At 39.5% G+C, this 13,596-nt stretch overlaps 1 protein-coding gene across 1 annotated transcript; it reads left to right on the forward strand.

The window, feature by feature from the left end:
* Nucleotides 1-1,355: 1,355 nt before the first annotated feature.
* On the forward strand, nt 1,356-10,804 carry BCCIP (BRCA2 and CDKN1A interacting protein). The gene is made up of 7 exons (XM_083363406.1): nt 1,356-1,556; nt 3,571-3,645; nt 4,237-4,317; nt 6,281-6,376; nt 8,007-8,194; nt 8,601-8,772; nt 9,606-10,804. Exons 1-7 carry the CDS (start codon nt 1,404-1,406, stop codon nt 9,774-9,776), a joined length of 936 nt encoding a protein of 311 aa, XP_083219532.1. The 5' UTR covers nt 1,356-1,403; the 3' UTR covers nt 9,777-10,804.
* The last annotated feature ends 2,792 nt before the right edge of the window (nt 10,805-13,596 follow it).

The following is a 13,596-nucleotide window of genomic DNA, read 5'->3' on the forward strand; positions in this document are numbered from 1 at the left end:
CAGTCATTGGTTGAGTAGGAGCAGCTCCCCCACCCTACTCCGCCCCGCCGTGGATCCTCCCCACAGGAGGCAGCGGCTCCAAACTACGTCGAGAGGACCCGCAGCTCCTCTCTCCCCAACTAGCTCTCTAGACCAGGGCTCTTTCGTGACTCGTGGACTTCAACTCCCAGAATTCCTGAGTCAGCGACCAGGGCTCTTTCGTGACTCGTGGACTTCAACTCCCAGAATTCCTGAGTCAGCGACCAGGGCTCTTTCGTGACTCGTGGACTTCAACTCCCAGAATTCCTGAGTCAGCAACCAGGGCTCTTTCGTGACTCGTGGACTTCAACTCCCAGAATTCCTGAGTCAGCGACCAGGGCTCTTTCGTGACTGGTGGACTTCAACTCCCAGAATTCCTGAGTCAGCGACCAGGGCTCTTTCGTGACTCGTGGACTTCAACTCCCAGAATTCCTGAGTCAGCGACCAGGGCTCTTTCGTGACTCGTGGACTTCAACTCCCAGAATTCCTGAGTCAGCGACCAGGGCTCTTTCGTGACTCGTGGACGTCAACTCCCAGAATTCCTGAGTCAGCGACCAGGGCTCTTTCGTGACTCGTGGACTTCAACTCCCAGAATTCCTGAGTCAGCGACCAGGGCTCTTTCGTGACTCGTGGACTTCAACTCCCAGAATTCCTGAGTCAGCGACCAGGGCTCTTTCGTGACTCGTGGACTTCAACTCCCAGAATTCCTGAGTCAGCGACCAGGGCTCTTTCGTGACTCGTGGACTTCAACTCCCAGAATTCCTGAGTCAGCGACCAGGGCTCTTTCGTGACTGGTGGACGTCAACTCCCAGAATTCCTGAGTCAGCGACCAGGGCTCTTTCGTGACTCGTGGACTTCAACTCCCAGAATTCCTGAGTCAGCGACCAGGGCTCTTTCGTGACTGGTGGACTTCAACTCCCAGAATTCCTGAGTCAGCGACCAGGGCTCTTTCGTGACTGGTGGACTTCAACTCCCAGAATTCCTGAGTCAGCGACCAGGGCTCTTTCGTGACTCGTGGACTTCAACTCCCAGAATTCCTGAGTCAGCGACCAGGGCTCTTTCGTGACTCGTGGACTTCAACTCCCAGAATTCCTGAGTCAACGACCAGGGCTCTTTCGTGACTCGTGGACTTCAACTCCCAGAATTCCTGAGTCAGCGACCAGGGCTCTTTCGTGACTCATGGACTTCAACTCCCAGAATTCCTGAGTCAGCTATGCTGACTCAGGAATTCTGGGAGTTGAAGTCCACGAGTCACGAAAGAGCCGAGGTTGCCTACCCTTGCTTTCGCTTCTCCCACCCACCCCCGCCGCTGCCCACGTTTCCGGCGAGCGTATGCGCATGCGCACAGCGGAATTAAAGGGAGAAGGGAAAGAAAAAAAAGGCATATGGCCACTGGGGCGAAGCGCAGGAAGGCGGACGGGCCTTCAAAGATTCGGCTGGAGGAGGAGGAGGAGGAGGAGGAGGAAGGCAGCGGCGGCCAGGCATCTGATTCGGACCTGGAGAGTGATAGCGAGGAAGATGAGGAAGAAATTAACGAGGTGAGTTGAACCACCCTCCCCAGCCCGGCGGCTTCTTTTCCAACCTCTGCCTGCAAGCGGACCAGACTTTTAGAGCTTCTTGACTACTACGGTAGAGCTGCTTCGGATTTGTCCGCAGCCTCGAGTCGGGAGGTGGGTCGGGGTGCGGGCGGGGGGGCTCCAGAAAGGTTGCTGGCTTTGGCTTCATTCCCCTGAGAAGATGCCGGTTTTTTTTCCTTTTTAACACAGCGTAATCCCGCCTGGCAATCCCCTTTTATTTCCCACTTGCTTTCCCATTCACTCCGAATTAGTGAATTCGGGAGAACTCCTTGGCGTCCTAGTGGACGATCACTTAAAATAATAGGAGCCGGCAGTGTGCGGCAGCAAGCAAAAAAAGCTAATACAATCCTTAGTTGTATAATATTTTAATTTAATTTAATAATTTAATTTGTATACCGCCCTTCTCCCGAAGGACTCAGGGCGGTGAACAGGGCAATGCATAATAAAAAAAACAGGATACAAAAATTAAAAAGTAATTAAACAGCAATGCCCGTAAATAAATTAGTACACATTAAAAAGTTAAAACCGATTTATAAAACCCAACTCCATCCCATCAGGCCAGGCCAGCTTGTTCGAAAAAGAAAGTTTTGAGATCGCGCCGGAAGGAGCGAAGGTCAGGGGCCATCCGGAGCTCAACCGGTAGGCGGTTCCATAGCTCCGGGGCGCCCACAGAGAAGGCCCTCCCCCTGGGGGCCACCAATGGACGTTCTTTGATCGGAGGCACCCTGAGGAGGCCCTCTCTGTGGGAGCGCACTGGACGAGGGAAGTTGATGCCGGCCGTAGGTGTTGCCATAGGTAATCCGGACCCATGCCATGTAGGGCTTTGTAAGTCATCACTAACACCTTGAACCTCACCCGGAGAGCAACCGGCAGCCAATGCAGCTCGCGGAGCAAAGGTGTAACATGGGAGTATCGGGAAACCCCCAGAGGCACAGAATCAAAATCACGTGAAGTATTAGTACCGCTTTATAAAGTCTTAGTAAGACCACCTCTGGAATACTGTATCCAGTTTTAGTCACCCCATTGCAAAAGAGATGTTGAGACTTTGGAAAAAGTGCAAAGAAGAGCAACTAAGGTGATTAAAAGACCTGGAGACAAAAACATGACGAAGAATAGATGCAAAATTTGGGTTTGGCTAGTAGAGAAAAGAAGGGACTAGGGCTGGTTGACATGATAGCAGTATTCCAGTATTTGAGGGGCTGCCGCAAGGAGGAGGGGGGGTCAACTTCTTTTCCAAAGCACCAGAGGGCAGGACAAGAAACATCGAATGGAAACTAATCAAGGAGAGAAGAAATAAGGAGAAACATCCTAACAATGAGGACAATTAACCACTGGAACAGCTTTCCTTATGAAGTTGTGGGTGGTTCATCACTGGAAGTTTTTAAGAAGAGACAACAGTCATTTATCTCAAATGGTATAGGGCAGGAGCAGGCAACCTTGGCTCTTTTATTCTTCAACTCCCAGAATTCCTGAACTAGCCAGTTTTATTCTTAACTCCTGTTTCTATTCCTTGAAGTTTCCTGTTCTTCTGGGTTTCATTCTCCAACCCATATGAGTGATAACAACCAAAATGGGAGGCCTGGGAACATAGACAAAGTGCATTTCCTTGCTAGCTTTGCCACCAAAACTTAGAAGAGCTTTTCTCCATTTTGATTCCTTAGAAATGTTTTGGACTACACCTCCCATCAGCCAGTAGGGTAGATTGTCAGAAGCATGGAGCAGCTTGTGTCGGATTGGGCATTGCAGTTGCACTTATGGTGGTTGCGTTTAAAGTCAGTCCAAGAGGCAAAAGAGATTTACACTGGTTTTATCTTCAGTTGAGACAAAGAATTTGGGAATTAATATCATAGGCGCAAATTAGCAGGTGCATATGAGAAACCATATATTACTGGCAAATCTTTAGTTATATGGCTAGATTGTAAAAATTGATAAAGCTGTATGGATATTAATGTGCATTATTTCTCTTTTTTCATAGGAAGTAAACATTGAATTTGAAGCGCATACAATAACTGATGATGATAAAAATGGAATAAAAAAGTTACTGCAACAAGTATGTATGCTTTTGTTGTGACCCTGGATTTTAATTTTTGTGTTTAAAAATAAATGATTCTTGACTAAATAATGATTCTTTAACTGGTCCCAAATGATTGTAGACAAGTGAGGTTGTGTTTGTCACATTCTGAGAACATAGGAGTCCTGGTGGCACAGTGGTTAGAATGCAGTATTGCAGGCTAACTCTGCCCACAGCCAGGATTTCAATCCTGACAGGGCTCAAAGTTAACTCAGCTTCCATCCTTCCAAGATCGATAAAAGGAGGACCTAGATTGTTTAAGTCAATATGCTGACATTGTAATTGAATTTCAATTTGATTTAAAAGTGCATAGCTGTGGGACACATTAATTTACCAAAGTGATTTGGCATATTAAATCTCAGTGAATAAAATGAGTACAGAATGGTTAGATATTATAAAATTAAATCATAAGCACATTATGTAGAAAGTTATATGATCATTTGAATACTGGCTTAATTCTTGGAAATGAATGCTATAACTACCTGCCCAGTGCTAAACATGACTTTATCTGTCAACTCTGATTTCACATACAGATTACATTATATTAAATAAAAGTCTCTTTTCTCACAGCTATTTCTAAAGGCTCCTATTAATACAGGTGATCTGACTGATATATTGATACAACAAAATCACATTGGAAGTGTTATCAAGGTATAGTGTCTTCTCATATTTGTTTTGAGGGGTTAGAATAAGATTTTTAGTCTTGCCCTCACATTGTGACTCTGATATCATGCATTATCTGTGAGTAATTCTATTCAGGCAATCATATTGCTGAAGGTTCATCTTCACAATGCTCATATTTCTAGGTCCATTTAACTTCATAACTTTTCTTCCTATATGCTATTTCTACAATATAATCATAATTAACTTGAATTTCCCACAGAATTACTGGAATATTAATGGTCATCAAGACAGTTCCAAAATTTCCTTGTACTTCTAGACCACAGGTCTTCAAACATGGCAACTTTAAGACTTGTAGACTTCCATTCCTGGCATTCTTTATGGCTGGCTGAGGAATTCTGGGAGTTGAAGTCCACAAGTCTTAAAGTTGCCAGGTTTGAAGACCCCTGTTCTAGACACATTTTAGGCAGAGCAGTATCAATTTGCATAGGCTGCCAGTTAACTGCTAGAACCTTAGAGCAAATAGGTTACAATTTTGATGTAATTGTGTAATTCACTATGACTGCTGAAAAAGATGAAGCTGCCCATAATTTATACAGCATTTCAGGGACTAGATTGTTCAAGTTCACCTTTTATGTAATTTATTATGTAATTCAGCAAATTGAGGAAAGTGCCATTTCCTACAATATTGTACTTCTAAATATTGATCAGTATATAAGTAAGTACAAAGTTGCTTGAAAAAGTTAGATTGTACAAAAATGTTTGTGGGATTTGAGCTGATAACAATTGGTCAGAAAGCATATCTTTGAATCCGGATAGCTATCATTAAAATTGCAGATACCTACCATTAAAGAAAGACAGTTTCAGGGGAATTGAAAATAAAACTGCCAATTCAGTACAATCATAAAATATATTATATAACCAGAGATGGAATACTGTGCAATATGTAATTTTGGTCATTATAAACCCGAGAGTGTATTGTGGAATTGAGATGTAGAAAAATCAAAATGACATCTAAATGATTAAGGATCTAGAAGGTTATATTTGCAGATAATGCTCTTATGGAAATGATACAACCCAAGTCCATGTGCTTTGTGTCTCTACTGCATTTAATAGGCATGCTTCTGAATAATCTTGTTTATCGAAGCTCCAAGTATTTTACAACATACATTTGCTTATTCTTTTTGCTCCAATTGTATAGTTACTACAGGTTCTCAGGCATTCACCGATATGGTTAATATTCTAAGGTTTTAATTTGATATAAGTTGCCTTAAAGATTAACTTTATCAAAATGATTCTTCTTAAATCTTAAGAAGATTTTGTTTTATGTGCTACAAGATCAATGAAAGTGGCAAGTGCAAAAGAGAAGAACTTCATAGTGGTGGTTCCATAAATATGGTACTCTGAATTGATTTATCCTTGGGTCATATAATGCAGATAGTTAAGCTGGGGTTGAAAACTAAATACTTTAATGCTGCCTTTTTCAATGAAACATTCTTTTTTTCTACTGAATATAACTCTTTACAATATTAGTCCTTTTGTGTTACATTGCTGTGAAAAATCAGCCTGTATATTTTAAAAAGAGCTGGCCTTTTCAAGCTTGGTTATTTTTTAATTTGTTGGATTATAACTTATGACTTGGGAGGCCGGTGTGTGGTGTAGTTGGTTCACATAGTGTGGTGGGATGGAGGGTTTGTTGTCACTGTGTGTTGGGGGGAGGGAGCATGGGGGGAGGCTCAGCTAATCTCAATGTACACATGTTGTACTTTGACAATAAAGGTTTATTATTATTATTATTATTATTTATTATTATTATTATTATTATTATTATTATTATTATTATTATTATTATTATTATTATTTCTATTCTCCATGCTGACAGGAAATTCTGGGGGTTGAAGCATGCCCAGTTAGGAGGGCTATATTGGGGGAAAATCTTAAAATGTTGAACAGAACAACCAATAGCTATATTTGTTTGTTTTCTGTTTCATAGCAAACCGAAGTTACAGAGGAAAGTGATGATGATGATGAAGATGCTAATGATGAGGTTTTTGGCTTTATAAGCCTCTTAAATTTAACAGAAAGGAAGGTCAGTGATCATGCACACATCAATTAATACATCAATATTAACTTAATTTGGCAGTGAACTATGGAATGCTTGACAGTTATACAGCTGGTCCTTGTTTAGCATCTACAATTGGGACAAGTCAAGATGTAACAAGAAAGTCCAGTTGCTTTATGAAAAACCATCTTTGGGTACAACTGGGACCTGCTAAGCAAAGTGGTCACTAAATGAAAAATCATGTGACTGGGACTGTGCTTTCTAGCTGGAAAAAGAGAAATTACTCAGTTTCACACCTTCAGTTTGTGTTTGCCTCCTAACTGCTCCCCCTTCCTTTGGAAAGCTTGAGTGCCTGCTTACTGCCTTGTAAACATTGAAAGTTGCACCAGCAGTCTCATTTCATTCCACTCTCTTGAAATTCCTTTCTCCAATATCTCCTGAGGACGGGGGCAAAGAGACAAGCAGTTTCTGTAGCCAGTCTCTACCTGATCACCACCACCACCACCACCAATGCAATCACATTGCTGGCAAAATCATATTGTTCTCACTATGTAGAAGAGCAAACATCTTACTCTCATGTAATCCCTTTCTGCCCACTCTGAGCTTTGCAGGGGGAGGTCAGGCACAGGTCAAGGCTTACTGACTAATGGAGATCATGTGACTGAGGAACCCTGCAAAGTCTTTAAATGGTCATAAGTTGAGCATTACATGATTTTTTTTCAATACCATCATAACTGTGGCGGCTGAACAAGTGGTTGGTAAGCAAGGATTACCTGTATCTAGAACCGCTGCACCCAAAATTTACGAAGATGTAGTTTCTTTCAGTAATTCAGAAAAATGAAATACAAGTCTTTAGATTGCCTTTACTTATCAAGCATAACACACCAGCCACCTTCATGTTGTAACTGCTTGCATTATGTCTGTAGTCTGCTTTTGGGGTACCTGGTGCTCTAGAAAATGAGAAAAAGCATGACTTTATGCAAGTTGTTTATTGCTGTAATAATACTAGCCCTTGAGATTTGAAATAGTTATTCTCATTTGTAGCAGCAGAAGATCTGAACAAGCAATTGGTTAATAATGCTAAATTGTTATGTATTTAACTGGAATTCAAAAATAATGAGGTTACTTTTATTTCAGGCATTTTTTTTGTTTAAGGTAGAAGTTAGGCATTTGTTACTTTTCTTGAATTAATTTAGGCTGGAAGCATTTCATATTTTTATTAGGATTTTGATTCGTGTAGCTGCTTTGCAGCTGTGAACCAGAATGGAAACTAAGTCTCTTTGAGAATCCATGAATACATTTCGGGGAGGGGGGTCTATGAATTAGGATGGAGAAAAACATTCAATTTTATTTTATATCACATATTTGATAAGTTTTGATAACTATTTGAGTATAATTGGTTTCCTTTGTAGTGCAATCTACACATTTTATTTTAATGCATTTTTCTGTGAAGGGGTCTCTAGGCTTCACCAGACAAAAAGCAGTCAATGATACAAACAAGGTTAAGAATCTCTGTTGGGAGAATTGAGTGAATAGTTTTAAAAGAAATCCTTTCAAATTATTAAAAGCTGTGATTTTGCTATGTCTAGAAAAAAAAATGCCCAGTAGTTTGCTTTTCAATTTGTCTGTAAACAGAGATCTGATCTTTGATTCCTAGGGTACTGAATGTGCTGAGCAAATTAAAGAACTGATCTTAAGTCAGTGTGAGAAGAACTGTGAACAGGATGTGGTTGAGCAGCTGGATAAGCTTTTAAGTGACACCACTAAGCCTGTGGGCTTTCTACTAAGTGAAAGATTCATTAATGTTCCTCCCCAGATTGCTCTGCCTATGCACCAGCAACTGCAGTAAGTGCTTCTCCCAAATCATTTTTGAACTGTAATTTTTATCCTTGGATGACCTCTGAAACTTTATTTAAATGGAAATATCTAGAATAGGAGGGAAAAAGGGGAAATACATATAAAGAACAGAGCCAAAGAAATGAAGCCCAGCATTTTAATACTGTTGTCTAATATGATATTTAATATGGAAATATTGTTTGTAAGGGACATAAATATTTAGCAATATATTGCAGGCAAGTTGAATGATGTGGTTTTCAGAGTTGCACAGTAGCTGGAGAATACGTTAAAACAATCACATTTTCTTCGAAACATTAACATGTTACTGTAGTGGTTACAGTTTGTGGGATGAGGCTGGATATAACACAAGTGCTTTGTCCTTGATCTTTAATGTAATTAACATCTTTACTTCTAGGAAGGAAATAGCAGAAGCTCAGCGTACAAACAAACCTTGTGGCAAATGCTACTTCTACCTTCTCATGAGCAAGACTTACACTAATAAGAAGAATGCTAAAAAAAGAGGAAGTGGTATCTTCCAGAAGGCAGAGCTAATGTTTTCAAATGCTGAGGAAGAATTTTTCTATGAGGTGAAACTATTGTTTAGTTCAATTTCCCAAATGCATTTTGATTCACATATTTTCCAGTGGAACAACCTGCCTCCAGAGGTGGTGAATGCTCCAACACTGGAGGTTTTTAAGAAGAGACTGGACAGCCATTTGCCTGAAATGGTATAGGGTTTCCTGCCTGAGCAGGGGGTTGGACTAGATGACCTCCAAGGTCCCTTCCAACTACTACTACTACTACTACTACTGCTGCTGCTGCTTATTATTATTATTATTATTATTATTATTATTATTATTATTATTATTATTATTATTATTATTATTATTAATTACGCTTATACACTCCCCGACTCCCAGCAACTTCAGGCAGTGTTGCAGTTTTGTGGTTTAAGCTTTTTATTTCTAGTGTGAAATTACTATGGAATATAGACAATAAATTGTTTGGTATGTACAACTGCCATAATGATAAATCCATATATGATTTGACTACTTGCCCTTAACTCCTGTGTACTTATTCTGTGGATTACCGCTACAGATCTAGATAGGAAGTATCTGCCTTGAATTTTTGGAACTGGTCTCCAGAGCTGGATTCTCTATTGTCTCAAATCTGAAACAACTTTTTTAACCTTATGCTTGGCTGACAGAGGAATAGTAATTTATGTTGTTCTCGCTGCCATGACTTATACATTGATTTAGGTGGAGGCAGTTCGAAATCTTCAGGAATTTCAATTGTAGCTGGTTTTCATTAAATGTCTTGCTTGGCATTTAATTTTGTATACTCTATTTACATACTTTTTTTCTCCACTTGAGAAATAATCCAAATCAATTTAGTTTTGTTTTGTTTTTTCTTCAAATAGCAATCAGTGCTGAAATTCAGTTATTCAGTAGAAGAAGAGAGTGACTCATGTTTGGGAGGCAGCTGGTCTTTTGATGATATACCTATGAAGCCTTTACGAACAGTGATGGTAATCTCTGCTGACAGGATGAGCGCTGTCATGGAGAAGTTCAAAGAATACCTTTCTGTCTAGAGCATTTTCAGCGCAAACGGTATTGAAGATTGAAGTCATTCTATAAACGTTGACATTTCAGTCATAAATGGACATTTTTTTTAAAAAAAAACTACTTTGCATTCTTTCAAGATTTGCTTCATATTGTAAAATGCCATGTATATTTCTGCAACATCTTTATATGCTGTGAGTTGTCATTTAAAATTGTGTAATCAGAATTTTTAAATAATTGTCAATATTTATTTGCTGCATACTTTTCTTACCGGTTTTGTTTGCTAAATATATTGTCATTTGTTCAATTATGAAAATCGATAATCTCACGTGTCAAGTTGTAAAAACTGGTCTTTTACCATACCTAATACACAGAAAAGAAACGTACAGGTGTTCCTTGTTTAATGACCACTCTTTTACTGAATGTTCAAACTTAGAATTATGCTGAAAAGAGTGTTAGTTATAACCGTTCCTTGTACTTAGAGCTGTCACAGTGGTCCACGATTCCATGATCATGATTTCCGGCCTTCCCTGTAGCTTTTGTTAAGGGGGAAGTTGGTGGGAAATTGCAGATCACAGACTCGAGGTCCTCGCTTTATGTTGGCAACTGGGACTGCTGGAACTGTTGTCACTAAGCAGTATTGTCATGTGGGTTATTTGACTTGCAGCTGCATCACTTAGTGATGGAATTTCTGGTCTCAGCATCATTAAGAAGAGTTTGCAGTATGAAACTTATTAAATAATGCGTTGTTATTCAGTTATTTCATCATACTTTTTGTCTTCCTGTTTTTTTTCTTCCTTTTCTTTCTGAAATGGTTGATAGATGATTAATTTATTCAGAATAGTCTTATTTTCAGTAGCAGGCAAATTACTGAAATAATATTAACTGAATTCATTTGATTTAGGTGTCACACAACCCAAAGTGACTTTGAGCAGCTCACAGTATGGCAAAGAGAGTAAAATGCAATATAATTCAAAAAGCCAAAACAAACATAATATTGAGGTGTCAGTTCTACAAATCTGTTAAGATATAGAATAAACAAAGATGCATATTTTAAGATTTTGTTTTTTGTCTTCATCATTATCACTGTTTTAGTTCTCATGCCAAAAATACTTCAGAACATTGCTGGATCATGCCAGCATTTTCTGTCACTCAATAGTTACCTGAATGTATTTGACAAGTTCAACAAAACTGGACTGGATCAGAGGTCCCCAACCTTTTGGGCACCGGGGACCAGTTCCTTGGAGAAAGGTTTTTCCACTGACTGGAGAGTGCATGGTCTTGTTTGCTGCCTGCATCCCATGGATGGGGCTTTGCTTGTTTGTGTGGACTGGTTGCTGGCATGCTGCGGCCCGGTACTGGTCCACGGACCTGGAGTTGGGGACCCTTGGACTGGATACCAAAAGCCTTTCACTATTACTTTACATTAGGGACGCGGTGGCTCAGTGGGTTGGGACACTGAGCTTGTCGATCAGAAGGTCGGCAGTTTGGCGGGTCGAATCCCGAGTGCCGCGTAACAGAGTGAGCGCCTGTTACTTGTCCCAGCTTCTGCCAACCTAGCAGTTTGAAAGCACGTAAAAATGCAAGTAGAAAAATAGGGACCACTACGGTGGGAAGGTAACAGCGTTCCGTGCGCCTTTGCCGTCTAGTCATGCTGGCCACATGACCACGGAGACATCCTCGGACAAGCACTGGCTCTTCGGCTTTGAAACAGAGATGAGCACTGGCCCCTAGAGTCGGAAACGACTAGCACGCATGTGCGGGGGAACCTTTACCTTTTTACCTATTACTTTACATTAACAAGGACTTAACACATTCTCCCGATGGTCAAGAATTCATAAAATTGAATCAAGTTAATATCCACTGCTTGTGTGAAAATGATTGTGTTTAGTCTCCTTTACAAACCATCCAAATTGGCTACCCTTACTACAATTGTTGACAACAAATTCCTTAGTTTTAACTATGTCTAAAAAGCTTTGGTTCCAAGAGGAATTGTACAAAAAAGTTTACACTTTTAAGCTTCTCTGCAAAATAGGAAGCTTCACCTCTCCTTGAAGTGGTGGTAGCAGACTTTCTTCAGGTGCTGTAATCTGCAGATTAAATATAGCATAGTTCTTGAGGATATTCTGCAAAAGCTATAAATCTTTATTGTAGTATTTTCCAGCTGTAACAATTTCTAGGTGTGTGGACTACAAATCCCAGAATTTTACAGTTAGCATGCCATTGATATGAATCCTGGGAATTGAAGTCTACACACTGGAAGTTGCCAAGATTGCAAAATAATTGCTTCAGTGAGGAACTTTTTTTCCTAATTTCAAAGGATCCAGGAATAACAATATTTTCCTGCTTTCACATAGAATCTATTCTTTCTGAAATGTTTAAGAGGATTACCAGCCTTTATACAAATGCATATAAAGCCCACAGTGTTGATAAATATAATAGGAGACATGGATGTTTGATCTGCAGACATAGCCCTGGAATTACTAGACTTTCATCTCTAGAAAGTACCATGGATTTTGTTTCTTAAATCTTATAGTTGGATAGGTTCTTCATGTCAAAGTAGATTTGTTGGTTTACAAATAGTCTATTAGCTTATTAAAAAAACATGTTCTGGTTTTAAATAACAAAACAGACAAGCTGAGTTGCAAACCCATTTTAACATTTCTAAGAAAGATTTTAATCTTTTATTCCCTGTTTCAGTAAATAAAAAGTATGTAAATCAAAATTCATTATTGATACAGGAAAAAACCCTCAAATCAGCTATACTGAGCTGCAAACAAGCCATTTTATACAAATAGTCATATCAACTAAATGTATAATGGATATTGATATGACTGTAGTCTATCTTTGCAAGGCTGGATTAAATGGTGAATTAGGTTACAATGTCAGCAATAAGCATTTAAAATAATACTGTCTCTAACACAGCATTTGACTGGGACAACACTTAAGGAATATGGCTTGAATTCAAATGTCTCGTCCCCTCATTGTGGATGTGAATGAATAAATCCTTTTGGGGAAAGAGGCCTTGTTTCCTAAGGATACCACAGCCAGAACAATAGTAAGGTAGTTACTTTTCCAAAAGAAGTATTTGATAAAATTCAATAGCTGGGCATGTGAATTGGGTTGCCCAAAGCCCCAGAAATAAGGCTAATAATTCCTGGTAGATCTTGAGCTGAAATCCCTGAGATCCATCTAGCATGGGAGGTCTATACAGTGTGAAGCAGAAATAGTGAAATAGTTGGACCAATAGTCTGAAGCAGTTTTCTGTATTTCCCCTTGACTAAAATGAAGGTTCACAGACATATCAATATCCTGAAAGCTTTGTATTTATGAAGACAAGTTCTGGTGGCATTTTAAATGATGATAATATACTGTAGCTCCTACCCACTTTTCTCAGGCAGAAGATCATTGAATAATATACTGCTATATCTAGATTATCACTTTTGATACATACACACAGACACATGCACAAGTGTGCAAAATTAGGAATGCTTCCAGTAGCTATGCCTGCCATCAATAACTAAAATGAAAAGAGTTGAAGCTGAGGGTAATGAAATTCAAAGCAAACCCCCTATCATTATGCCTTAGGCAGTATTTCAATTTCCTTGATTAAATCAGAATTTAGAAATTTTTCATTAGAAAAGCTTTGGAGATTTGAAACTCTCCTGAGAAATAGCCAAAGCAAAGCTCTGAACTGAGAGACAGAACACAATCAGCAACTTTGCTTGCACAGGCTACTTAAGTAATATAGAAAAATGAATGGAAAAAATATGGTTCCTCTGACATGTCTGACGATGTTGCTAAGATGGTTTTTATAGCATTTTCAGCTACAGCACACTGTACTAAATT

This window comes from Vipera ursinii (assembly GCF_947247035.1).
Source record: "Vipera ursinii genome assembly, chromosome: 5".
Lineage (NCBI taxonomy): Eukaryota > Metazoa > Chordata > Lepidosauria > Squamata > Viperidae > Vipera > Vipera ursinii.